Source organism: Drosophila elegans, unplaced genomic scaffold (genome assembly GCF_018152505.1).
Source record: "Drosophila elegans isolate 14027-0461.03 unplaced genomic scaffold, ASM1815250v1 contig_208, whole genome shotgun sequence".
Classification (NCBI taxonomy): Eukaryota; Metazoa; Arthropoda; class Insecta; order Diptera; family Drosophilidae; genus Drosophila; species Drosophila elegans.
Window position 1 is genome coordinate 5,153,103 of NW_024545578.1, and position 26,444 is coordinate 5,179,546.

The following is a 26,444-nucleotide window of genomic DNA, read 5'->3' on the forward strand; positions in this document are numbered from 1 at the left end:
TTTGCATTCCACAGTCGAACCAATTGCACAAAGATCCCGCCGCAGACGCTGCTGCAATTGATTTTGGTGTGGCGTCAATTGAAATGCACTTCGGAGTCTAGGATTCTTGGCACGGAGAAAAAATACAACCAAAATTGGTAATCCCACTCATGACAATTGAACACTTAACAGTGAAAATTATAACAATAACACTCTTAAGCTGTTCTTTAAATGGCTATTGTAGCCCCTTAATTAGGTTCCACTTTATATTTAGACAATACCAAAAAAAATTCTCAAAAATAACTGAAGGAGGCACAGTGAAAATTTATGACTCAAAAAAGATGGCTCATCAATATTATTCTTCTTCAAAATTCTTATCTGCTTACGTTCTCTACAACTCGTCACTAGGTGGTGATATTGCTAAGGTATAGAAATTTATATTAATTAAAATAGGCTCTTATCTGTGACAGCAATTGAATTATTTCCATAATTTATCAGTTTAATAATATACACATAATATATATATATATAAGTATTTCATTCACCAAAGCATGGCTTTCATTTTATTTTTTTTTTTTTTGATAAAGAAGAACATTATTTTCTTTGTCGTAAAATTATAGTGTTATGAAATTATGATAACAATAAACCAATGTGATAACATTTTATGCGTTAACAAAGAAATGAGATAATATATTATCAGAAACACATAATTTACCAATTTATAATTTGTAATCAGATTCCAAATATTTAGAATTTTATATTAGCGGAATTCTTTTTAATCTAGTTATTATAAGTATGAATTTAAAAGTATTTAGTTAGTTAAAATAAGAATTTTAAAGTAAATCATTCCTCAACTTCACACTGATATAATTTGATATCTTTCTTAAATTCTGTTACCGAAGTTCTAGTTTCAGATAAAAAAGATTTGATCAGTTTGATTTGCTTTGCTTTAATTTCTTTCTTTCTTTACCTAAAAATATAATCTATCTTATCTTAACTTGAGATATTATCAGCCTAAAAATTCTTGGGCATTTTTCTCCGTGTGGGCCTACGTGCTCCGCGTGGCCTGCCACCGTTATATTCAAATGAAGTGGAGCTCACGCAATCACGGGCGGCAACAGACAATCGGGGAAAGTCATCATGGAGACCAGCGGTTTGGTCATTATCGGGTCGGGAACGATGATGATGATGATGATGATGATGGGCTGCTGGGACCTTGCCACCGCAGATGGAAATCAAATGGCTGTCACCTAGCAACAGACGATGCCACGCCCAATTTAAAGTGGCCATCGCCCGTGGAGCCACCCAACCACAAACCAAATAATAAACCACCCAACCACCCATTTGATTCTATATATATATATATATATATATATATATATATATATATATATATATATACAGATATTGGCCCCTCTAGTCGCCCACGCAGTCGCGCAGCCAATTTGGCCATCAGTCAATAGGGCTTCATTTGAATTGCCAGCTTGTCTCCAATTGATGATGGCCAACCCCATGGAGGGCTTGTCGGGCCCACGCTAGGTCCTTGCCAGGACCTGCCCCTCATCCTCATCCTCATCCTCATCTCCATCCTCATCCTCATCTCCATTCCCGCCCACATCCCATCTACTTGTGTATCTATGTAAGTACATCCCCATCTGCAATCAGTCGGCAGCATGGCGTAATTAAACCCGCCGCTGTCACAGTTGTCGTCTCGTGGCGTTTATTGGCAACATTGTTCACTTAATCATCCAACATTTACTATATTTGTTAGCATCGATGCACGTCTGTCTATCCGTCTGTTCCGTCTGCGGGTTCATGGAAAATCCCTGAATGTGACACATGCACGAAGGGAATTTATATTCGACAACTGCGAAGTTCATCGGAACTTATTAGCTGCCGGGAAAATTTTACTTAAATACTTTCATGATGCAAGAAAACTGTCAGTTTCACGATCTGATCATGTTTGATTATACATTACAACACATGAAAGAGCGGAGGAAATTTAAAATTCATGAACAAGTTTAGTACTATCTGTCGATCGTGCTTTGAAAGAATCCCTGTAGATGACAAATAATCAATTAATTCATTTTTATTAAAATCCCCTATTTATTAAAAAAGTGATTTTTTTGTAATGTTTATATGCATTATTATACTTTTTTTTTAATATGCTTTGAGGGGGTAACCTTTTCCTATATCATTGTCTATACTACAAACGTCAACTGGGAACCTATTGATCATCCTTTCAATGATCATCTTAATATTTTGAAAATCTTAATCTCTATTTAATTCATATACGTTGCATAGAAATAAACTAAACAATACAAAACCATCGTTAGTTGCGCATCACGCTGTTTAAAAATATATTTCAACTTTATATAATATTTTTCCAACCACTTACTATATTGTTTTATATTTAAGTATACTCGTATAAGTGGATGACCGCTGCAGTCTATCAATAAAATTTAATGCCGACCTTCGTATTCTGATTAGACTTGTAGAATCTATTAATTGACCACTTAATGTTCACATACTATAGGATTTCATTGATAAGACACAGAAATAATCAAAGCAAATTTGATAATACTTTAACCTTTTTAACTATATATACCATTTTAAATTGAAATAGTTGCTCAGCCATCAGCAAAACCTGTCGTGAATTTAGGGTTATTAAGAATAAATATAAGATTAAAATGATTATCAAAAGGAATTTTTTAGATTTTTTTTTGCGATTTTAAACGTATATTGGATTTTTCTTGGCCAGTTATCAACAATTTAGGAGATACGCCTTTGATAAGGTTGCCCCCAGAGGTATACCACATAAAAAAAGAAATGGATTTAAAACCAAATAATAAGTAATGCCCTGATAAGCAGGCAAACAACTGATACATCTACAGAATTAAGTACATTTTATATTTAGAACATGATCTCATGTTTCACTTGTGATTAAGCTTCACTGTAAGAAGCAACCAAATATTTGTCTAGAAATAATTATTTTAAGAATGTGATCTCATGGTTCACTTATTATTGAGCTTTACTGTACACAGTCTAAAGCAGGCAATTACTTGATATTTGTCTATACAAAAGTACACTTATTTTAAGTTCATGATCTCATGGTACTCTTGCTCATGAGCTTCACTGTACACAGTAATTAAATGGTTAAACGCCTTATCTAAAGCTCTAGATTATTTAGTACCAAATGAGCTTTAGTTGGCTGAACAGCTGACAAAAAAAAGCATGCTCTAAAGCTTTAGATATCTTTCAAGGTTAAACAATTAATACACCCAACCAAAAAATAATAGTGCAACCTGTTGTGGTGGAACTATTTCTGTTACCCATGAAAAACTGGTTTTTCACCCATGTACACTCTGACTTTTATGGGCGAAATGAACATTTATTTCGTTTCTGGAGGCCTGACAATTTTTCTAAATTTATACAGTTAGCAATTTGAATTTTTCTTGATTTTTAAAACTCTTTTAGTTTTCTCACTCAATAAAAAATATGTGTAATGCGTATTTATTTGTGTTTAAAATCATTCTATTCCATTAGGTTAGTTGACAACTTTCCGCACACTCCATTTGTTGTTCTGAAATTTAGGTCGACATGTTTGAAGTACACAGTGTCGACTGAGCATCGGCAGTTTCTAAATTTTAACAGTTTTTCAAAATTCCAAATAGCCAGAGATTTCTGCAAGTGTAAACGGTTTGATAACCCCCCGACAAAAGCTTTTTTTCTGCACCAGTCGTCTATCGGTTGTAGCCACATACAGTTCGATATTTGCTAACCAATTTTAAGAGGAGACCGAAGATCAACAATGAACCGTCGACTTCCAGAAGCTTTAAACCAGTGCCAGAGGTTCCTCTTTGCAGTAAACAGCCATGCAAAACCGGCCTTTTCCGCTAGATTTCTTTCAACATCGCGGGTGAACCACGAGCGGCAAGAGTAAGTTTGTTTATTTCGCTGTGAAAAAGTTTTGCTAGTTTATCGCGAACCAACTGGCATGCCAAGTGTATATCTCTCACAATAAAACAAATTCAATTAGTATGCTTTAGGTGGGGTTAGCAACTAAACAAAAAGTATACCTAATTAATGGCGATAACGAAGAGTTCATTTGTGGGCCATGGTTCGATTACGAAGATACATAGATTAGCTTTTTTGAGGGTGTGGTCAGGGGATTGTCCTACTTTTAATAATCTGTCATAAGGGGATCCTGAAATTTAAAAATTTTTTAATTAAAATGTATTTTGTCTACCAGATGTCAAGTTCTGGTTGTGGGCGGCGGAACTGGCGGCTGTGCCATGGCCGCCAAGTTGTCCTCGCGTCTTGGCAGCAACAAGGTGATCGTCTTGGAACCCGAAGAAGTAAGTAAGCCTGCCCCTCATAACTAACTTTGTTATAATGATACATATTACCTGGTACTTCCCCGCAGAAACACTACTATCAGCCCATGTTCACTCTAATTGGAGGTGGAATGAAGCGACTGGACCAAAGTCACAGGCAAATGTCGGATGTCTTGCCCAAAAAAGCCAAATGGGTGAAAGAAAAGGCCGTGGAATTCGATCCGGATAATAATACGGTTAGCACATCCGGCGGTAAGACGATCAAGTACGATTTCCTTGTTATTGCCACAGGAATGCAGCTAAGATATGAAAAGGTTAGTTCAATTTTAATAATATTTTTTTAACATAATAATGAGAAGATTTTGCAATAGATCCCTGGACTTGTAGAGGCCCTGGAGACCCCGGATAGCAATGTTTGTTCCATATATTCGCCCAAGTACGTGGATCACGTGTACGAGTGTCTGCGTAGGACATACAAGGGAAATGTGATCTTTACCTTTCCCCATTGTCCCATCAAATGTGCAGGTGCACCTCAGAAAATCGCCTATATATCGGACCACTACTTCAGGAAGGTGGGTATATCAACTAACTACATAGCTAACTAACTAATAATCAATTTACTCCTTTTCCAGTTGGGTCGCCGCGAAAACGTCAATATTATTTACAACACATCTCTTCCTGTGATTTTTGGCGTAAAGCATTACGCGGATGCCTTGATGAAACTGGTCAAGAGGCGAAATATTACGCTCAATGTAAGCAGAAATCTCGTAGAGGTCAGACACGGCGACAATATAGCTGTCTTTGAGGACCTCACAAAACCCGGAGAGTTCTATGAGGAAACGGTAAGACCTTGGAGAATATAGAGTCTATTTAAATGGTTTTATGAAAACGAAAAATTGTGTTAACTTTAATTTGTTGAAATTGAAAATTTGTTGGATAGTTGGTAATCTAAAATTTCTGTTCCATAAGCTACAGAACAATTTTTGATCTTTTTTTTTTTCTTTTTTGAAAAGAATTTATCAACTTATAATACTGGTTGAATTATATTTGTTGAGATTTAAATATTCATGTAGGTTAGTGAGTGTTTAAAAATGCGATGGTGTGTCCCTTTAAAATTGAAGAGCCATTTCAAACAATTTAATAATTAATGGTATTATTTATTAATTTGAAGTTCGATTAAGTTTCGCTTTCTTTTTGCCTATGATCACATTTCGAATCAAATTTATTTTCATTTTGTGAAACTCCCCCTTAGTACTCCATGCTCCATGTGACGCCACCGATGACCGCTCCGGATGTGGTAGCCAATTGCAAGCAGCTGGTCACCCCCACCGGATTCGTGGACGTGGACCAGGCGACGATGCAGCACACCAAGTACAGCAACGTGTTCTCCATCGGCGATTCGGCAAGCTCCCCCAACTCAAAAACGGCGGCGGCGGCAGGTAAGATTTGGATTCCGTTGGAAATCGGAATCGTAATGGGCGAATATTCAATGACCTGTGGAATACGAAATGAGTTTTATCCGCTTGCAGCTGCACAGTCACCGGTGGTTTTTAGGAACCTGATGGCCGCGATCGAGGGCAAGAATCCCACGGACCTCTACGACGGGTACTCCTCCTGTCCCATCGTCACCGGATACAGCTCCTGCATTCTAGCGGAATTTGATTATACACTTACGCCCGTGGAAACATTCCCTGTGGATCAGAGCAAGGAGAGGTATTCGATGTTTTTCATGAAGAAGGAACTGATGCCGGTGCTCTACTGGAAGCTCATGATGAAGGGTTATTGGAATGGACCGGCACTCATGCGAAAAATGTTCTCCGTTCTTAAATTTAATAAAAAGTAATATTAACCTTAGTGATCATTTCATATTTGTACGTTTTTAAAAAGACCGCCAAGCTTGCCACTCACAGCGATACGGTTTCTACATGCAAATTCAGCCCTGAAAAAATACCATATGTACATTGCGCGTTACATTAATAGGTTCAAAATGACAGTTCCTGAAAACTTGAGAAATTAATTTTTAAAAAGTTTTCAAAGCTGTGGATTGACTAAGTCGATGTTACTACACATAATAACTGAGAATATCTTATAATAAAATAAATTTGTTATAATAAAAACATCATAGATTTGCATAAATCTCTAGACTTTCTATCTTAAGCTTATTCAAAGTTTTAAGTAATCATGTACGGTGAACCTATTCAAGTGACGCGAAGTGTACAAGCCCCTGTATATTCTGGTATATATTAAATGTAGTCTGGTATTTGCCAGCATTAATCGCTTTCACAAATTCGGTCACTCTAAAACAAAGCGTGGCGTCGCTTGGCGCTGGAAATTTGAAGGTAACGTCCGAAAAGAGAGATCAATTTGTGCTCCAAAACAAGCTGAAAACACACTAAGAACCTCAATTAAGTGGTAAAAGAAAGCAGAAAATATGAAGGCAGTGTAAGTATAACGCCGGAATAAAAAATATCGACCACAGGACTGAAAACTCCTCTCCACAGACCCCGTACGCCGATGCGCGTCGTCCCGAAAACACCGCGGCCACCAAAAACTACGGAGAAACAGCGGCAAAACACCTCCGATAAGGCCCGGGATCCCGTGAATGTGTTCTGCCGTGTGCGACCACTCCAATCCGATGCGGATCTCACCTCTCTGCGGGTGAAGAACTCCACAACGATCGCTTTGAGTCCGCAGGATCAGCTGCTGCAGCACCACAAGCAGCACAATGGCGCCCAGCGCGAAATTCAGTACATCTTTAAGCACGTCTTTCAGCCGGAAGCCACGCAGCAGGATGTGTACGTGTCGGTGGCCCAGCCACTGGTGGAGAATCTGCTCAAGGGCCGGGACAGCCTGCTCTTCACATACGGAGTGACTGGCAGCGGCAAAACGTACACCATGACCGGGAATCTGCGCCACCGGGGCATTCTGCCGCGCTGCCTGGACGTGCTCTTCCGCACCATCTCCGATTACCAGGCCAAGAAGTTCGTCTTCCTGCCGGAGAAGCCAAACGGCTTCGAGATTCTGTCCGAGGAGGATGCCCTACTGGAGCGCCAGAAGGAGATGAATCAGCGGTTTGCAGGCGCCGGTCGGTTTGCCTTCCGGCACAAGGATTCCGATCCGGAGATAGCATCCCAGGCCTCCGTGGAGCCAGTGCCGCTACTGGGTTTGGATGAGGACAACATGTACTCGGTGTTTGTCACCTACACTGAGATTTACAACAACAGCGTTTACGATTTGCTAGAGGATACGGGCAGACAGGAGTGAGTACTGGCATCTAGATTGTATTTATCCCTTTTTAATCTAATATACGATTTGTGCAGGACTTTGCAGAGCAAAATCATTCGCGAGGATGCCAACCGTCGCATGTTCGTCCATGGCGTCACTGAGGTGGAGGTCAAGACAGTGGAGGAGGCCCTCGAGGTCTTCCAAATGGGCCAGAAGCGCAAGCGCATGGGGCACACTGTTTTGAATGCCGAATCCAGTCGCAGCCACTCGGTGTTCAACATTCGCCTGGTCCAGGCGCCAGTCGATAGCCAGGGTGAGAATGTGGTCCAGGACAGTCGGAACATAACAGTGAGCCAACTGTCCCTGGTGGATCTGGCGGGCAGTGAGCGCTCCTCGCGCACCAAAAACACTGGCGTGCGACTTAATGAGGCGGGCAAGATCAACAACTCGTTGATGACGCTGCGCACTTGCCTGGAATATCTGCGCGAGAACCAGCTTGCAGCGGCCAATGGCTTGCCACCCAAGAAGATTCCCTATCGCGAGTCCAAGATCACACACATATTCAAGAGCTACTTCGATGGCGAGGGACAGGTGTCCATGATTGTGTGCATCAACCCGAGAATCGAGGACTATGATGAGAATATTGTGGGTTTTAATGACTAATACAAAGAATAATCTTTGCTAACATGTATTTTTCCCCCTCTCAGCAAGTGATGAAGTTTGCTGAGATGACCCAGGAGGTGCAGATAGCCAGAGCCACACCCATGAAACAGGACTTGGGTCTGACTCCTGGCCGCCGCAAGGCCAACAAGTTGTTCAAGATTGCCATTAACAATCTGAACGAGCTGGGCATTCCCGAGGCCAAGGATTTGGAGGTGGATGTTGGACTGGTGTACAGTTTGGGACCCGACTTTCCCGCCTATCAAATGGACAGTCCCGAGGCGGAGGTCAAGATCCGGGAGTTGATGTACTATCTGGAGCAGCGCATTGAGAAGCGCAAGAAGCTGCGCGCCAATATGGACATAAAGTGTGGGTCTCATTCTGCTCGCCTTCTAAATACATAAATGCTAATTTTGTATATTACTTTTAGGTGACAGCTTCCGGCAGATGCTGATGAACCTGGACCGCGACAATCTACAGCTTCGCACTGAGCTCGCCTCCTTGAAGGCTGTGTACAAACAGGAGCGCGATCGCAGCGCTGCCCTCGAGAAAAAGGTGCGCATCCACGAGAGCTCCATCGACGTGCTTAACAACACGTTGAGCAAGCGGGAACGACAGATCGAGGAGCTGACCTTCAAGCTCAACGAGAAGGAGAACATGCTGACCCAGAAGGAGCAAGAGAAGGAGAAGCAAAAGAAGAAGTTCAGCTCCAAGTTGGCCGTCGAGTCGGACAAAAACAAGCGCGAGTTCGAGCTTAAGTTGCGGGAGCAGCGAACAAAACTGCAGGAACGCATGCGCATCAAGGACGAGAAACTGCGCCTGGTCTCCAACATTCTGCAGTCCGAGGATCTGCCTAGTTTGCCGCGTTCCCAGAGCTCGGAGGATATACTGAACGATAAGGAACGCGGGGCATTCACAGTGCGAACAGAGACATCATCAGTGCCGGCTACACGAACAGATATTTACGCCACACCTCGTCATGTAAGAAGTCTCTGTCGCTCTTTAGAAATTCTATTGTAACATTTGTGGTTTTTATTTCAAACTAAAACAGGGAGCAGCTGCGGCCAACAACCGTCATAGACGCTCTCGTTCCGCCGGCGACAAGTGGCTGGAGCACCGGGCCGCCAATCCCGTGCCACTGGGAACCATCATGCAGCCGTACCTGAAGAATCGCAAATCGGTGACCAAACTGACCGACATGAAGGAGCTTACCGCCCACGGAGCCAACAAGTATTGCCTCGTCTCGCAGGATGCGGATACGGATGGCGATGTGGAGACCAAGCTGTACAAGGGCAATGTGATCCCCACCTGCGGCGGCGGTGCCCAGGTGGTGTTCAACGATGTGGAGTGCCTGAAGCAGAAGTCGCCGGTTCACTCGCCCACGCGAAAGCGACCCAGCAATGGCACCATCTCCGCTCTGGGAGGCGGTGTAGTGCCCAGCACGGTCACCTCCGTCCAGGATGTGGCCTCGCGCTGCAATCTCGGCATCGAGGGACACAGCAGCAAGAAGTCAAAGATCTAGGGAGAATAGTTTTGACACTACGTTGAATTCTTAAAGTCAAATACCCAATTACCAATTAGCTTATAGTTATTTAGTTTCACTAACTTAAATTTAAGTTTATTATCCATTATGGTTTTGGAGTTGAATCGCATTGAAGTGATTTATTTGATTAAAGACAAGTTAATCTGTATAAATGACCCCGTAAATGAATTCGCAATCCCTCGCAAATGGAAGTTTTCCCTGGTCAAGAGCCGCTGATAACCGGAGGATATCTGCGGAGAGCTATCTATGAAAACTATCCAAGCATCGTCCATTATTAGGTTTGCATTAGTTGTACCATAAAGTATTGAATATTTTTTGTTTCCTGGAGTAATCTCCACGAAAAACCAGTTATAAAATGAACAAATAAAGTGAAATTATGCGTATATATTAAATATCTTAAAATGTTTTATTATTTTTACTTTGGAACTAAAGGATTACACTTTTGCTTAAGCAGTTTTGCAAATAGGCTACCCAAACAACACAATAACCTCGTTTTCTTTTTAAATGACAAATTTATTAAATGTATTTCACTATTATTTTGGAAACTTTGTTGAGAATACAAAGTCAGAATTTTGGTATTTTGATCAAAACTAATCACTATTTTCGGTTTGCAAAAGTTAAAATTAGTAATTTTTTAAATTTATTTCAACAGCCTTTAAAAACTCCATAAAATTGGGTTTCAGTTTAAACTGAATGAAAATGTAACTTTAAAAAAAAGCATAAGTTGTGAATATATCAAAAGTGGATCATATTTTGGTTGTCCAGTACTAGAATAATCCTGAAAAATAAAATGGTTCACTAACCAGTACAAAACATTCACATATGGATGGTTTTAACTATTTTTATTATTATTCCTGCGTTTATTCAGATTTATGCTTAAACCGATAAATTTTATTGAAATACATACGGTACCATTACACATACATATTTGTAGATTAATTTCAATTACTAATAAATCAGTCTATAATTAAAATATATGTTCGCTTAATGATTTCACGTGTGTGTGAGTGTTGTTGTGTTGCAGTGTTGTTGTTGCAGTTGTTTTTTATTTGTTTGTTGTTTCTTGTGGGGGTAGCTGCTGCTCGATGAGTTCGCAGATGACTCTTAAACGCTATGTACGGCAATTGTGGCAGGTTCCTGGCAAATGAGGAATTTCGAATTTCGAATTTGGAATTGGAAGCCAATCTAGCTAATGCTACTCGCTACTATACGACAATAATGTCAAATCAAATTTAAAGGGACAAACAATTGATAAGAACAGGACAATAGAATGTAGGTAACTCCAAGTACATTTAAACAAAACAAATTGGACGAAACGAAACCACAAATGTAAACATAATAGAAGGCAAACTCAACTCAAGCGCTGGGCCAATATTAACATAATCCATCTTATCTGAATTCCAGTTAAACAAATTACAATTTAATCAATATAAAGCTCTGTTTTCATAAACGTTCTCTCGGATTCACACGACGCGGAACAAGGTATTTGCATCTGCAACTGTATATAATCTGCTGTTTATATAATACGTAATCATAATGTTATCATTAATTCAATCGACTCTCGCCAAATGGATAATCGTAATAAAAACTAAGAAGCGAAATTATTCTACGGTGGAAAACGAATTTTGGCTATGAAGCAACGTAATTTAAAGAAGGGTATTATTAACAATACACACTCACAGCCACAGCCACACCCCAACCACCCTTCTACCCTTCCTCTCCTTTTTGCACTTTCCTCCTTAATTGTTTTGTGTGTTCAGTGTTTAGTGTTTAGTGTGTGTATATGGTGTGTATGGTGAGTGTGGTGTATGTGAGCAGCTGCATTTTGTTGGCAAGGCAATCAACATTACGTTGCGGACTTTCACATCCGCGGTATCTGTCTGTGTGTGTGTTTTTGTGTGTTTAGATGAGTTTGCAATGAAATCTCGCTTGAAGCTGTATACTAGCTGCCCCGACCTTGGCCCTTCTCTGCCTGGATCCAAACGCGCAAGCGAAGCCCGGATCTGAAGTGCCCCACCGGCTCCTATGAGCACTTGACACATGCCCCCTCCACGTCAAAGTCCAGGACCATGAGCTTGGTTTCCTCCGTTCCGTTGCGTGAGCCAACGGCACAAATGAGTTTGGTGTCGTTTGCCCTGAAAATACCATGCAATCATTATTATTATTTTATTAGCAATAAGCGGATTTTGTCTTATCCAAGACTTACCTAATCCGCCACACAACTCCGCCGGATCCACCAGAGTCCAGGGCCACAAGGTTACGTATAAAGTCGCCCGTCTTAACGTCCCACAACTTGACAGTGCCATCGTCGGAACTGGTCACCACAAATCGGGAATTAAACTGCAGGCAGGTGACCGCAGACTGATGCTTATTTGGACCTAAAAGGCATTAGAAGACGAGATGAGATTAGTAATGGTTCTTCGAAGTCTGTTTGCCAAACATTTAAATGGGTTTTATAACATAATAGTCATCCTAGACGGGCGGAAGGCCATAGTTGCTAATTATCTTAGTTAGAAGTTTGCTTTTAGTTTAAAACCATAAATATAAACAAATAAATAAACGTGTACGATTAGGAAAGATGAGGTTTTTAATCTATTTAAATATAACTATCCTTATATAAATAAATAAATATGATAGTACGATAAAATGGTAGGTGTTTAGATACATTTGTGTAATCATAATAAAATAAAGCTCCTTAATTCATTAAATAATTCCAAATAAAAGGATATGCTCATGACAATAAATGTAGTATATAAATGGTTAATTATAAACCAAAATCAGTTAGTTCTCGACTCACCCGACAGCGTTTGCAGACATTGTCCGGTTGTGATGTCCCACACCTTGACTGTGGAATCGGCGTTGCCCGAGACGAGAATGTTCTGACGCAGTTCCATGCCGGAGGTCAAACTTTGATGACCCATCAGGGTGTGCTTGCAATTGCCCGTCTCCACGTCCCACACGCGAATGGAAGTGTCCAGTGAGCCGGAGACCACGTGTAGGCCATCAAACTAAATGTTTTACAAATTGATTAGTACACAAACACTCTAAATATGATTTCCAAGCTTACCTGCAACGAATAGACGCGGTTCGTGTGCCCCTGCAGCGTGTGTAGGCACTCCTGCCGCTCCGGATGCCAGATCTTGACCATGTAATCATATGCTCCGGACACAATCAGCTTGCCATCGTACTGGACACAGCGCACTGCGGCCAAATGGCCAACCAGGACGTGCAAACAGGAGCCCTGTTCGATGTCCCAGACCCGCAAAGTTGCATCTCGCGAGCCACTGACCACCCTGCAAAGTAGTTCAATAAAAATAAGCACACGTTAGAGGAAACTTAGGTGTCTCTACTCACTTGCTGCCATGAAGATGCATGCACCGCACAGTGGACGTGTGCCCCTGAAGCGTGTGCACACAAGCACCACTGTCCATGTCCCAGACTTTGAGAGTGCGATCCGTGCTGCCCGAGATGATGATGTTGCCGGACATTTGGGAAGACCAAACGCCACCGGTGTGACCCACCAAGGTGCGCAGACACTAGGGAAACAAATAAATTAAGTTTTTAAGAGAGATTGAGACTGATTGAGACCTACCTTTCCATTCACCGCTGACCACACTTTGAGCGTATTGTCATCGGAGCCGGACACGATGCGATTGCCGGAGAACTGCAGGCATGTGATCACATGATCGTCGTGGCCCTTGAGAACCTTGGGCTTGCGCACCGGTCGCGACCGCCAGTTCATCTCGATGATGTGCTGGCGCATGTAGGCGGCCTTCCAAGGCGACGCAATGGGCGGCATGTTGCCATCACGTCCTCGCTTCGGACGATCGCTTCGTGGCTCGGCGAGGATCTGGGCCTTGCGGCACTTCTCCTTCCACAACAAGTTGTCGTCGCACAGGAAGCGCCAGCTGCGGCAGGTCTGGGCGGCCCTCAGCAAGTCCTTGGGCTCCAAATAGGATAGCACAAAGAGGGCCAGTTCCCGTGGCAGCAGGGAGATGAAGTCACGCTGGAACTGCGGCTCAATCACCTTCATCATGTGGCGCACCTGCGAGGGATCGCAGTGATCGATCAGGCGGTCCACGGCCAGCAATCGCTCAACGTGGGACCAGCGCTGAAACTGGGCCAACCAGTGCTGCAGCTCTGGCGGCGGATTGTCACGGGTCGGAACGGAACGAGGCGTGCGACGGCCCAAGCCCGATCCCGGCGAGGCGTTGGCCAGGTGCGACGAGGGCGTCAGCGACAGCACTGCCGTGGGAACGCCCGAGTGTTGCGAGGAGCGCGGCGTGGAGGCAAAGTCGTAGGCAATCCGCTTGCGGCAATTGTCGCTCACGCCCGAGCCCGGTCCGCCCACTCCGCCGCTGGACGAGATGGTCAGCGAGTAGTCACCGCCATCGAGCAGACGGCCCTCGTTGTACTTCCGCTTGCGCTGCTGCGAAATGAGCGAGCTGGGATTGGTCAGCGAGCAGTCGGCAAAGCCGGTGGCGGATGCGGCAGTGGAAAGTGACAGGGAGATGGGCTCATCCATGGGGTCCATGACGTCCAGGTCGAAGGTTTCGCTAAGACTGGCATTGCTGCCGCCGTAGCTGCTGGCGTTGCCATTCTGGCACGTGCAAATCTCCTCCAGATCGGAGCAATTGTTCTCCTCATCGCAATTGGCCCACGGCTCCTCGGCGCTAAAGTCGCCGGGCTCGACAAGGCCGCCGCCGTCTCCGCCGGCAGCTCCCTCCTCCACCACCACCTCGAGGTGGGCCACATCGCTGGAACCGTTGCGACGCTGCCGCACTGATGCCGCCGGCTGAGCTGCTCCCGCTCCGCTGGCAGCTGGAGGATTGCTGCGGGCCAGGAAACGCTCTTGAGTCTGGGCGCTGGCGTTCACCTGGCGCGTTGTCTTCGCCGTCGATGCAGTGGCATACTGACAACGATTGGAGTTGGACGCTCCAGCGCCGACGCTGGCGGAGGAGGTGGAGGTGGAAGCCGATGTCGAGGCCTGAGAGTCACCCAAGCAAGCGGCTCCGGCGGAACAGGCCGCCGTGGGATTAAGGGCGGTGGTGCGACTGCAACCACCTTCCTGAGAGGTCTGCGATCCCACCGAGCTGTAAGATACGGATGCTGTCACGTTCTCATCCGGCTCCTGCTGGCAGCTACCGCTGGATGTGGACGATCCGGATCCGGAGGTGGTCGGAGCCAGTCCTGGGTAATCATTCGAGTTGGTGTTGGTGTACACATCCGTGCGGGCTGCTCCGGTGCAGCTGGTCGACGACTCTGTGGATTTGGATGTGGAACTGGAGCTGCTCCTGTGCTGGCTGCAGCTGGAGGCGCCCAGCGTGGAGCCCAGATTCAGTTTGGCAGTGGACTTGCTTAGCCGGCTGTTGGTGTACTTGCGACTGCTCGTGGGAGTCGTCGACAGATCCTTGTAGGTGTACTTGCTGTCCGAGGAGACGGTGCGGCCATTGCTGCTGCTACTGGGCCAATCGTCGCTGTTGGCCGTGCCCGATCCATTGGACACCCTGCTGCCTCCGGCCATGGACTTGATCAGACTTAGATTCAGTTTGTTCTGGCTCATCATGGAGCTGGTGCGCAGGATGATGTCGCCCGTCAGCCGCTGCTCCGTCTCGAAGTCGCGCCGCTCGATCAGATCCATGGACTCGATGTCTGCCTTGGTCAAGGAGGAGCTGGAGTTTGAGCTGGAGTTGGATGTGGAGGCCTCCTCGGGGGCGGCGGCGTTGGCAGAAGCCGCCGGCGAGGGATTCGAAACGGCCGCATTGGCCGTGAGGCTCATCTGCTTCAGGCGCACGGACATGAGGCGGTCGTGCAGGGAGGAACAAGTGGCCGCATCGTCGCCCTCAAATGGATGGTCGTCCACGGCGGTGCCAGGCTCAGACTTGATACCTCTTACCAAAGCCAGGTTCTCCGCCTGTTCCTCATCGCCCAGCAAAAACTCATCGCTTAATCTTTTAGGCTTGCCTGTGAGCTCCGACTGGGATCCGGTTATGATCACCTGGCCGGGATGCGGCTGGGCCTCCTCCACGACGGGCGTCTCCAGGAAGATCTTGGATCCATCGGCCGCCATGATGGTGCCGTCGGCCAAAGCTAATTGTGATGTGTTGAGGCAGTCAATGGCGGCTACTCCAATATTTACCACGTCCTCGTCATCGTCCTCGATCAACTCCTCTTCATCCTCGTCCTCCGGCTCGGGGTCGTCCTCGTCGTCATCGTCGTTTATCAGGCAGACGACCGGAGGATCCTCATTATCCTCGTTAAAGAAACCCTGACGACTGTGTTCCGAGGAGGCAGGATGGCCCAATGGATGACCACCGTTCAAGGTGTCCGTGGAGGAGCTGTCTTCGGCAGCCACCACGCCCATGGTGGACGCCGCCCCCGCACTGGTGGGCAGTGAGTTGGAAGAGCTAATCTCAAAGGTGCTGGACTCGTCGTCCAAAACTACGGCAAAGCCATGCTGTGAGTTTGACGACACACACACGTCCTCCACATCCTCCCGCAGCGTTGACATAGATACAAAGGCTTCTCCGCCGGCTCCTGGTGATCCCGCTTCTGGTGACTCCGCTACTGTTGATCCTGCTTTCCGGCTGGTCGAGGCCTGACTCTTGACCCACGTGGAGGTGGAGCTTGTGACTGCTGACTGAGTACGCTCCCCTGCACTGGCCACGAATTCACTGCTAGCAGCTGGGCATCCTCTTTCCATAATACTTTTCAGGCATCAAAAGTGGACAGCACGCTCTCCTGGAAGGATAAATTATTCGGAATTGAGTTTTCTCTTGGGGAATAAACTAATTGCAAAGGCACTCTTCTGGAAAAGTGAACGATTTGGAAATGACTAATGGAAGTCTGGTGCTAAGGTTCCTGGGAAACTGAACAATTTTGAATAGAGTAAATAGAAGTTTGAAAGAAACGCCTATCTTAAATATTTGGGTAGAAGTGATTGGAAGTAAGGACCTGAAGCGCTGGAATTAAGAACAGACGCTACTTGGCTTCCAAAAACAGAGGGAATACAATTTTTCACCACTTACAACAAACGATCCTTTTGTGCCCTGAGAATCAAAGATGATCCGAAATTCCCACGCAACAAGCGCAAACTGATGGTTGCAAAAAAAATCCGAAGCAATGAAAAGCAGTGGGAAAAATTTGTTGTAAGCAGCCGCCTCTGCCGACGTCGTTGGAACTCGAAAAAGGAAATCACAAAAGTGCATCGGATCGGCGGAAGAGGCTAAAACGGCGCGAAGTAGAATGGGAAAAAGAAGACGAAACGGGTATTACAACAAAAACAAGACTGGAAAGAGAGACAGCAGGCACCAAAAAGGTATTGCGGAGAGATGAGGAGAGAAAAGAGCAGAGATGACGAGAGCGAGAAGTAACGGACGTAAGAAGAAGAAGCACCAAAGATACACAGCAGCCGCACCACCAACAACAACAAAGAAAACAACAACAACATCACGTACACCTTGCAATTCAAGCCGCTATCTTTTCCCTCCGCTTTTGACTGGATTGCAGAGATGATCAGCACGGGATGCAGTCACTGTGACCGAGAATAGCTGTCACTCAACGTTAAAGAGAAAAACAATTTGACTGACTGATTTGATCATAATCAAAATCTCTAACCTTTTAATAATAGTCACCAAAATGAGTCACATCTTTTGGCCTTTAAAAAAAATACATAGCTCATCATCACCAAGAACATTGACCAAAAACGTGATATTTTTTGATTAACTTTTTTTAAGTGTGTAATTCGCTTTTTATCATTTGTGTTTAGTCACATTTTAAAATTGGTTCGTAAGCATTTTTATAGGAATCCCACCGAAGCTAGTGATAGCTCAATAGTGCTTTCGAGTCACTGATCCTTGCCAGCTTGAAGTCACAGTGACTGGAAATTCGAAGATGCGCATCGCTGATGCTTGACAGCAGCTTGACTGGCCATCACATCCTACCAACACACACACACACGCACCCGAGAGAAAAAGGGATCGCTGCAGGCAGAGATTGAAAGAATCCAGGGACGAGAAGGAGGAGGAAAGAAGGCGGAGATCAGCCATTGCAGCGCAGCATCCGCAGAACAAAAGGGGCGAGATCACAAAGGAATTTTCAGCGCTCCTGCTGTTGCATCACTGGCGAAACAGATCAGATGTGCAGGCATTTCTCCCGAACATTTTCTTTTATTCTCTTCCAACCCTGCCCCCTCCCATTGCCAATGGCCCTTGGCTGTTGACCTCCCGAAAAAAACGTTTTTTAGGGTCTTTTCGGTTCTCCGCTTTCACACCGTATAGAAATACGCGTTTACCTGTGCCAAAGGACAATCGGTGATGCGCTCAGGAACATATTTTCTCCCTGTGGAAGGGGATTTTAACCACGGGTGTGGAGTCGTCATAATCGTTGCATACACACACACAGAGATAATAAGCAGAGACCTGTGGTCCCCCAAAAATAGATTACTTTCGTTGCAAATTCAGAGCAGAAATACGCGTTCCTTGTGGATTTCCTAACCCCACTTTTCTGCACCTGCAAATGCAGCGGATGGAAATGGAGATGGAGGGATAGCCCCATAATTCGTGGAGCAAACAACAAAAGAAAAATGTGGACATTGTTGTACACACAGGCAGAGCCATACACACACTCACATACTGCGACAGCAAAAGTATAAATGCGCGTGGTTCTTTCCATATTGTTTATAAACCTTTTTTAGGTAGCTTAAATTTAGAGGGGCCCTTGCAAACACACCTTGGTTTTAGGGGCACAATCTGTTTTTAATTATTTAACTACATAAACGCATGTAAAACTTTTTGCGTTTGGGCCCACTCTCACACACACAGGCGCACACACAGGCGCAGCACACACGTTCAATCGAATTTTTCACATACGTTTTGGGGCCTTTGCTCCTCGGAGAATTGCGAACTTTTCCTTTTTACGGCTTATTTCTCACTCGATCTATCTAATTATAAAGTCTTTAGATACGGGAATATGCATGCAAATTGCGGATTTGGACAGATTTTGGACCCGAAAAAAAAACTAATGCGGATCCAGTGTGACCGCCGCTCGACCGTTGAAATATACCACAGGAATTTAAAGTCGGGGTTAGAGATGTGCGTGTCTTTTTATATAGAATAGAATAAAAATCATTAAATAGATATAAAACTAGGAGTTAAATATCTTTGAATTGTTCCTTAAATAATTGGGAATTTGGCAAATAGTGCCAGCTGTTCATACAAATGTAATTTTGTGATTTAAGAGTAAGAGTTAAAATAAATAGTTGAATATTTATAAAAACCTTGTTGAATTATTGTTGTTATTAACAAATGATAGGTAAAATGTTAAGAAAAGACACTTCAAAATTTAATTTATAAATATATTCGTAGCAACATTTTTTATATTAAAATATATTAATACAAAGTTCTCAAACAAATTCTAAAAAAATGTTTTTTTTTTGACAAAACTATTGCAATTTGTTAGTGTACAGAGGGGGGTGTGGTAGCACTAGCATTTCAGTCCACACAATGTTTTGGTCACACAGGCACACATAAATTGAAATTTTCGAATTTCGACGGTCGCAATGAGTGAGGCTCTCGGAGATGTGGTTTCGGAATATCTGGAGCGAGGCTTGGTGCTGGTCATCGCGGACCTGCTCAGCCTGATCACGGTCTCGTCCTGTCTGGTGATCAAGGTGCCGCAAATAAATACGATACGGGCCAACGAGTCCTCGAAAGGTGAGAGTACCAGTACCAGAACCACCCACACAAATCCCTAACTCGTCCGCCCACTCATGATCTCAATCTCTGTGCTTCTGGATCAGGCATCAGCGTTTTGGGACTGTGTCTGGAGCTCTTTAGCTACACCGTGATGCTGTCCTACAACTACACCAGTGGCTATGACTTCCTCTCGTACATGGAGTATCCTGTTCTGCTGCTGCAGGAGTACGCCTTGATCTACTATGCCTTCAAGTACCAGGATCTGCTGGGCAGGAGGACGCAGCTGGTGGCCGTACTATATAGTATAGTGGCCACTCTCATCTACCTGAAGCTCTTTCCCGTTATCATCCTTACGTTCCTGGTGGTGAGTAAGACGGCAAAGTTATCACCTGGCCACTGATTAGGGCATTCTTGCCCAGATAACAGCTCCAACGTAATTCAAACCCGTTTGACACTCACTTCTCCAGTTAACTAATTATGTTTCCGGCAAACGGGTTTGCTTTGATTTATCATTTGTTTTAGTTTTTAACTGGGCAGCATCTTTGCTCAAGGTCATCATTGTTTGTTGTATAATATTTGAGCAGCTATTAATACCCTCGCCACTCGGGCAATTGATATATATCGTGGTATTTATTTAAATATTTGCCTTTCTCTTTAGCCTTTCTGCACGCCCATTGGAGCCACGAGTAAGGTGCTCCAGCTGCTGGCCATTCTGAGGACCAAAGATGCCAGTTCCGTCAGTAGAACCACCTGGGCACTCTCTGCCTTCACCAACATGAGTGAGATCACAACGTGCATTTACGTTTAAGGTCACCAATTAACCCGTACTATTATCTTGCAGCTCGAATCTACACGGTCTTCTTCCAATCTCACGACTGGATGCTGCTGTCCAACTTCCTGATTTCAACTTTCCTTAGCGCATCCGTTTTTGGAGCCGCCTGTTTCTACAAGAAGAAGGCCAAGGCGGAATAGTTGCCCACCATGATAAGAGGAGCTCAACATAGACAAACATTGTGCTGGCTGGAAATGCTTATCAGTCATTGTTTTAATTTAATATGCTTATCTGTTGAAATTGATATTACAAATTCTCGTTTGAATCGATAGATGTCACTCGTTTAACTGTCCGCGTAGAAAGCCACCACGATGGCGAACACAACTGTGAGGATTGATACTGCATAGATGGCCGTTCGCTGCCAATTGATCTTGGACTTGGCCGGACCCACATCTACGGTCTTGCGCTCCTTGTGTTTGCGCTTGCCGAACTTCGCCTCGAATTTCTCGAGCTCCATTCGGTTCCGCTCCTCCTCGTCGCGACGCTTCTGCTCCAGCTGCTGTTGCTCAGCCGCCTGGGCACGGGATTGCTCCGCTTTGCAGTTGGAGTCGCACTCCAAGGATGTCTGACCAGCTCGATGCTTGTCGCAGGCAATCTCCTGCTTGAGTCGCTTACAGGCGCAGAAAATGCGAACCTTCTTGCGGCACAGTTCGGGATTAGGACATTTGCTCGAGTGACAAATGGCTGTGCAGCGATGTCCACACGGATACTGGAAACGTATGGGGAATTAATTGAATGAGATATCATTTATCCAATATCCATATCACTCACATTCTTTAAACATCGATTTCCGCAGCTGCGTAGCTTTTCCCTGCGTTCAATAATCTCCTGGACAGTGCCCGTCTCATCGAAATACTCGCTGCACTTGTACACCAACTGATTGAGTCCACAGTGGCACTTGCTCTTCATTACAAAGTTGCAGGGCGCACAGGGCGGTGGATGACAGCCCTTGGGACAGGCATGAACACATCCGGTGGGGCGAGGAACGGAGCAACCCTCCTCGCAATTGGCACATCCAGCTTGCTGGGACATGTCCTTGGGCAGCTGCACGGAATGACAAACCAAGGAGCACTTGTGATTGCCGCACTTTAGCTGACGCGCACACTTTCGCTGGCAGGAGCTGGGTTTGGAGTTCCAGCACGGCCAGGTGGCCACTTCATGTCCTCCAATGCAGGTGACAACGACGCCTTCCTCGCAGCGGGGATGGGGTAATGCTTTATATTCATACTGTAAAACAAATAGGGAAAAATTTAAATACGTGTAGGTAGTGTTTTGAACAAGGAGCTAACCTTTTTGGCCTGTGGCCTAGCCTCTTTGGGTTTGTTTACTCTAACTGCCTCATGACAGCGAGCCTTGCAGATGTGTCCACACTTGCTGGTGTCATTGGGAAGACCACACACTTGGCCGCAAGGTGGACATTCGCCTTTGTGGCAGCGATGTTTGATAGCGTGATGACATTTGGCAGTAATGCTTTGGGAGATTGAGTTAATACTTAACCAGGACAAATAAGAAAAGTAACACCAACCGACAGAGTTCCAGGCACACGATGCGTGCACTTCTCTCTCTGCCACAAGGAACACTTTTCCTAGTTTTTCCGCAGCGACAGTTTATCTGAGATTCCAGCTTGCAAGGATAGCAAGGACCGTTGTGGCACACGGACTGACACTTGTGCTTGTTGCAGCTCAGCTGCTTGCCACAAATCTTCTCGCAGGGTGGACACTGGTCACCACAGCACTAAAAAAGCGATAGTGATAAATTATTTAACAAATTCAACAATCCTAAAATCATTTAACACCTTTCTATTGCAGGCATGTTTGCCACAATCACGTATCTGCTTGCATTTAGTCTCACAAGTGAACTCCTTGGAGCAGGGCAACTCCTTTTCATGCAGGCCACATCTGCACTTCTTTTTGGTTCTCACTGGACACTGTAAATATTTATTTTTAGAGAATTGTATTGTTTTCTAACTGAAAGTCTTACGGAAATGCAGGGACCACGATGACAACGTTGGGTGCAAGTGTGCTGGCCACAGGACAGCAGCTTTTGGCAAGTATCGCCACAGGTTTCTTCCGCCTCGCTACAGGGTCTTACTTGAGTCTGCACATATTAAGTTTTAAATTAGTAGAGGCTTCCTGGTAGATTATTAAGAGACATACATTCTTGCCACATGGACAACTCCTGACTTGGAAAGGACACTCCCCATCGCCGCATGATCCTGCATGGCAAACCTTTTCGCAAATATGCAAACCGCAAGTAAAAGCAGCTCCACATACCTGTGAGGAATCAAAAGTTAAACATGTTTCTTTTGATTATATGGGTATTCCTTACATTCTGACATTTCCACTTGCGATCGGAGCAGTTGACCATCTTGGATTCCCGCTGACACTCGCAAGGCTGCATGCTCTTGCTGGTGCATGGTGGACATTGGCCTGGTCGATGGCACTCCTGATTACACTTGTGCTTGCCACAGGCCAGCAGATCCTTGCACTAAAAGATGGGTTTATTGCTGAGTCGGTCAATAATACTATACTTAATATTACCGCTTGCTGGCACTTCCACTGTTTGTCAATGCACCTCATCGACCTGGGACTGGATTTTCCGCACAAACAGGAGACCTGCGCCTGCTGGGCACAGGGCGGACATGGCCCCGGATGACACAAAAGCTTGCAATCGTGTCCACACTTGGGCTGCAGCAACTTTCCGCAGATCTCGCCGCAGGAATGGGGCACCAGGAAGGGCTGGTTCTGGGGATTCACCTCCTTGCCGCAGAAGCAGTTGTACTGCGTTGGCTTCTCCGCCGGCTGGTAGTCCCTGCGGCACTGGGGACAACACCAGTGCAGAGATTTCTGGCGCTTGGGCGGCACAAACTCGCCCAGGTGATTGTAGTGCCCCTGGCTGGCCTGGCCATTCTGCTGCTCCGCCGCCTTCACCTTCATCTGCATCATGCTGTCATTGGCCCACCGCTGGATGCAGTTCAAGTGGAAGAAGCAGTAGCAGCTCTCGCACGACCAGATGGCCTCCACCCGGCGGATGCTCCCGATGCAGATGAGGCAAGTGGCTGCTCCGGAGTGCAGGGTATTCTCCAGGAAAGTGCTGGTCCGAGCCGCATCCTTGGAGCTGCCGGTGCTTTCCGTCGGCCGATAGTTCTTGTACAGCAGCTCTTTATCAATTAAAGAAAGTATAAAGCAGATTTAGTTGGTAGCTTTCTTCAATGACACGTCACGAGCAGCGGTAGATTTACCCAAAATATGCTGCTCATCCAGTTCGCCTTCGTCCTCGGAGCTGGAGGCATAGGTGTCCACCAGTTTCTGGGCTGCAGCCAGATTTTTTGCTTGCGCTTTATTGAATTTTTCCATTTTGAAGCCGGCCTTTTTGTCTATCAACTGGGAATAAGTTCTTGGGGGTAGAACCAGGGATGGAGAGCACTCTGATAAGAGCAATTAGGGGAACCAGTTCCAATTGGAACTGAAACAATTGAACTACTTAATTATGGGAACTTAAATTATTCAATTGGAAACGACAATTAAAATAATAAAACTTAAATTATTGCTTCTTGCATTTTAAAATTATCAAAGTTACATAGGCAATACGTAATACTAAAATTCATGGCAATCCTACGGAAAGACAAAAAAGAAATCCTTTGTTATCTATGTCAATTTGACAATTTTGATACCAAAGAGAAGTTAGAAATTTTAGAATATATTTCAATTGGAGTTATAATTTATAATTTAACTTTTCCAATCAATTACCGTTAAAAATACATACACTCCAGCCCTAATAATCGATGTGAAACATCTGTTTGTGAGTGCGACACCCTGGAACAGCTTTCACATCAATTACAACCAAATATAAAAAAATAGTTAAATATATATCCAGCGGCAGAAATAATACATACCGATACCGATCCAAGATGAGTTTCCTCAATTACGTGTTTGGCCCGAATCTCTTCATGGAATACCGGGGCGTCCCGGAGCCGCAGCGCAAGATGTACGAGGCGGGGGCGGTGGAGAAGTTTGGGGAGCAGATTCTATCGACGGTATGTGCACTCCGACCCCACGGAAAAATGGAAAACTAGAGCATATGTTACCTCTTTGCAGCTTTCGGTGATGTGGTCGGTGGGCTACTACACTTCCCCTCTCCTGGTCACCTTTCTCTACCGCCGTGGCTACCTGGTCACCGAATCGATGCCGACGCTGGCCAAGATCACCACCAGCGTGGGCCTCATCGTGATCATCTCCCTGGTGATGCGCGGCCTGGGGCGCAAACAGTCGCGCTCCTACTCCAACATGATGAAGGCCCTGGTGCGGGCGAAGGCCACCAAGTCGCCGACCGATGCCAACAGCGAGCTGCGCCGCTTTGACATCGAGTTTAACGCCTGGCCCGTTGACTTCGATGTGAAGGCTTTGACTGGGTACGTAATGGTTACCTTGGGAGTGGTTTGGAGTTACAACTTTACCTTTTCTAGGGACACCAAGAAGCCCGTGGTCACGGCCAGCAGGCGGGAACCGCTCCAACTGGCCACCCTGCCCTGCGAGGTGATCGCCTACCTGGCCATCAACACTTTTGGGCTCTCCATGATCTATCCGGGTTCTGTGAAGCTGCTCCAGAAATTCATGAGTAAGAAAGCTTTAAGGGAACTTAAGGACCCCATACAATCATACATTATTTATCAAGTTTCAACTTATGCGCATTTGCTTTGAAAGTTCATATATAGCTACACAAATATTAGTCATATTGCTTGTAACGTCTGTAAAAATTTTAGTTAGATAACCTAAAAACTAGTTTGTCTGGACAATACACACCTAACTTTGCTTATCATGAATGTATCTATTGTTTTTCTACAATTAACTTAAAAAAATATGATATGTATATGTCTTTTGCAGGACCCATGCTGATCTCCGGACGCGCCAAGCTCATCGAGGATGACAATGGCATCCGCTATAAGGTTAAGACCATCGACTCGAACGAAATCGACACGTTGTTTATCGACAACCGCAATGACAACGTGGGAAATGGCAAGACGCTGGTCATTTGCTCTGAAGGCAATGCCGGCTTCTATGAAGTGGGCATAATGGGCACCCCGGTGGCCCTGAAGTACTCCGTTCTGGGTTGGAATCATCCAGGATTTGCCGGCAGCACGGGCACGCCTCATCCGCACCAGGACAAGAACGCCATTGATGCTGTTGTGCAATTTGCCATCAATAATTTGGGCTTCTCCGTGGAGGACATCATTCTGTATGGCTGGAGTATTGGAGGCTTTAGCACATTGTACGCTGCATCCGTTTATCCGGATGTCAAGGGAGTGGTGCTGGACGCCACCTTCGATGATGTGCTGTACTTGGCCATTCCACGAATGCCAGCTGCTCTGGCGGGCATTGTCAAGGTAGCCATTCGTAACTACTGCAATTTGAACAATGCCGAACTGGCCAACGAGTTTAACGGACCCATATCCTTTATTCGGCGTACTGAAGATGAGATTATTGCCGAGTGAGTACCCCTTATGCGCATTTTACCAGTTTAAAATTATGAAAACCTTCTCAATTCGTTCAGGGACAACCGCATCGACACCAATCGCGGTAATTTCTTGGTTTTGTCAGTGCTCAAGCACCGGTATCCAAACATTTTTGGGGCTTCACAGTTGAACAAGGCCAAGGGCCTGCTTTCGAAGCCACTGGAACCCTACAGTATCCCCACCGCCGATGAGAAGCTATGCATGTCGCGCCTAATCACCTACGCCTCCGACGAGGGCAAGTCCTTCCCTATGAACATTGGAGCCGATTACTCCGACGAGGTGCGCAACCTCATGGCTGTCTTTTTGGTGGGTTCATTTGGACATCTAGACTGAATAGAAACTAATACTGTCTACCTTGTTTTTTTAGTTGCGCAAGCATTTACGTGACTACAACTCGACGCACTGCACCCAGTTGCCCGGGGAGTTCTTCACCATGCCGTGGGACATACCCACCGAGCAGGGATTCGTGTTCACCTAAGCCCAACCATTCCGGAGGTGATTTACGGCCGTATGCTTAGACTTAGTGAAATGGTTTTAGTCATTTTTGCATTATTCTGACTGCTTATTAAATTATTCAAACTGGGAACAGCCGGGAAGCTGGTGTAAAACTGGAGTAAAATTGTCTTATATACAAAATAAATGTCACAAGCTAAACTAATCT

The 26,444-nt window shown here is 45.2% G+C and overlaps 6 protein-coding genes across 7 annotated transcripts; 4 read left to right on the top strand and 2 right to left on the bottom strand.

The window, feature by feature from the left end:
• The first annotated feature begins 3,706 nt into the window (after positions 1-3,706).
• Positions 3,707-6,170, top strand: LOC108145674 (sulfide:quinone oxidoreductase, mitochondrial). Its single transcript, XM_017271229.1, has 7 exons — positions 3,707-3,918; positions 4,232-4,337; positions 4,406-4,630; positions 4,688-4,888; positions 4,949-5,158; positions 5,569-5,755; positions 5,846-6,170. The coding sequence occupies exons 1-7, from the start codon at positions 3,791-3,793 to the stop codon at positions 6,157-6,159; spliced, it is 1,371 nt and encodes a 456-aa protein (XP_017126718.1). The 5' UTR covers positions 3,707-3,790; the 3' UTR covers positions 6,160-6,170.
• A 449-nt stretch (positions 6,171-6,619) lies between these two features.
• Positions 6,620-9,896, top strand: LOC108146430 (kinesin-like protein KIF23). Its single transcript, XM_017272433.2, has 6 exons — positions 6,620-6,758; positions 6,818-7,576; positions 7,637-8,186; positions 8,249-8,570; positions 8,632-9,182; positions 9,253-9,896. Exons 1-6 carry the CDS (start codon positions 6,748-6,750, stop codon positions 9,721-9,723), a joined length of 2,664 nt encoding a protein of 887 aa, XP_017127922.1. The 5' UTR covers positions 6,620-6,747; the 3' UTR covers positions 9,724-9,896.
• Positions 9,897-10,567: 671 nt separating this feature from the next.
• LOC108146156 (F-box/WD repeat-containing protein 7) lies at positions 10,568-18,796 on the bottom strand. Of its 2 annotated transcripts, none has more exons than XM_017272028.2 (7): positions 18,615-18,796; positions 13,337-16,485; positions 13,099-13,280; positions 12,812-13,037; positions 12,542-12,752; positions 11,951-12,122; positions 10,568-11,879 (listed from the first exon to the last, which is right to left on the bottom strand). In XM_017272028.2, exons 2-7 carry the CDS (start codon positions 16,445-16,447, stop codon positions 11,768-11,770), a joined length of 4,014 nt encoding a protein of 1,337 aa, XP_017127517.1. In that variant the 5' UTR covers positions 16,448-16,485; positions 18,615-18,796; the 3' UTR covers positions 10,568-11,767. The 2 variants fall into 2 exon arrangements, with proteins under 2 accessions (XP_017127517.1, XP_017127518.1); XM_017272029.2 differs by lacking the exon at positions 18,615-18,796 and adding an exon at positions 16,773-16,846.
• Positions 18,797-19,247: 451 nt separating this feature from the next.
• LOC108146422 (solute carrier family 66 member 3) lies at positions 19,248-20,542 on the top strand. Its single transcript, XM_017272427.2, has 4 exons — positions 19,248-19,457; positions 19,544-19,803; positions 20,098-20,218; positions 20,281-20,542. The coding sequence occupies exons 1-4, from the start codon at positions 19,304-19,306 to the stop codon at positions 20,409-20,411; spliced, it is 666 nt and encodes a 221-aa protein (XP_017127916.1). The 5' UTR covers positions 19,248-19,303; the 3' UTR covers positions 20,412-20,542.
• LOC108146421 (NF-X1-type zinc finger protein NFXL1) lies at positions 20,467-23,682 on the bottom strand. The gene is made up of 10 exons (XM_017272426.1): positions 23,513-23,682; positions 22,812-23,431; positions 22,600-22,758; positions 22,428-22,544; positions 22,252-22,368; positions 22,067-22,198; positions 21,797-22,005; positions 21,561-21,741; positions 21,043-21,498; positions 20,467-20,980 (listed from the first exon to the last, which is right to left on the bottom strand). The coding sequence occupies exons 1-10, from the start codon at positions 23,625-23,627 to the stop codon at positions 20,555-20,557; spliced, it is 2,532 nt and encodes an 843-aa protein (XP_017127915.1). The 5' UTR covers positions 23,628-23,682; the 3' UTR covers positions 20,467-20,554.
• Positions 23,683-24,057: 375 nt separating this feature from the next.
• Positions 24,058-26,441, top strand: LOC108146423 (phosphatidylserine lipase ABHD16A). Its single transcript, XM_017272428.2, has 7 exons — positions 24,058-24,072; positions 24,132-24,307; positions 24,369-24,682; positions 24,737-24,888; positions 25,155-25,758; positions 25,822-26,089; positions 26,151-26,441. The coding sequence occupies exons 2-7, from the start codon at positions 24,182-24,184 to the stop codon at positions 26,259-26,261; spliced, it is 1,575 nt and encodes a 524-aa protein (XP_017127917.1). The 5' UTR covers positions 24,058-24,072; positions 24,132-24,181; the 3' UTR covers positions 26,262-26,441.
• Positions 26,442-26,444: the final 3 nt, after the last annotated feature.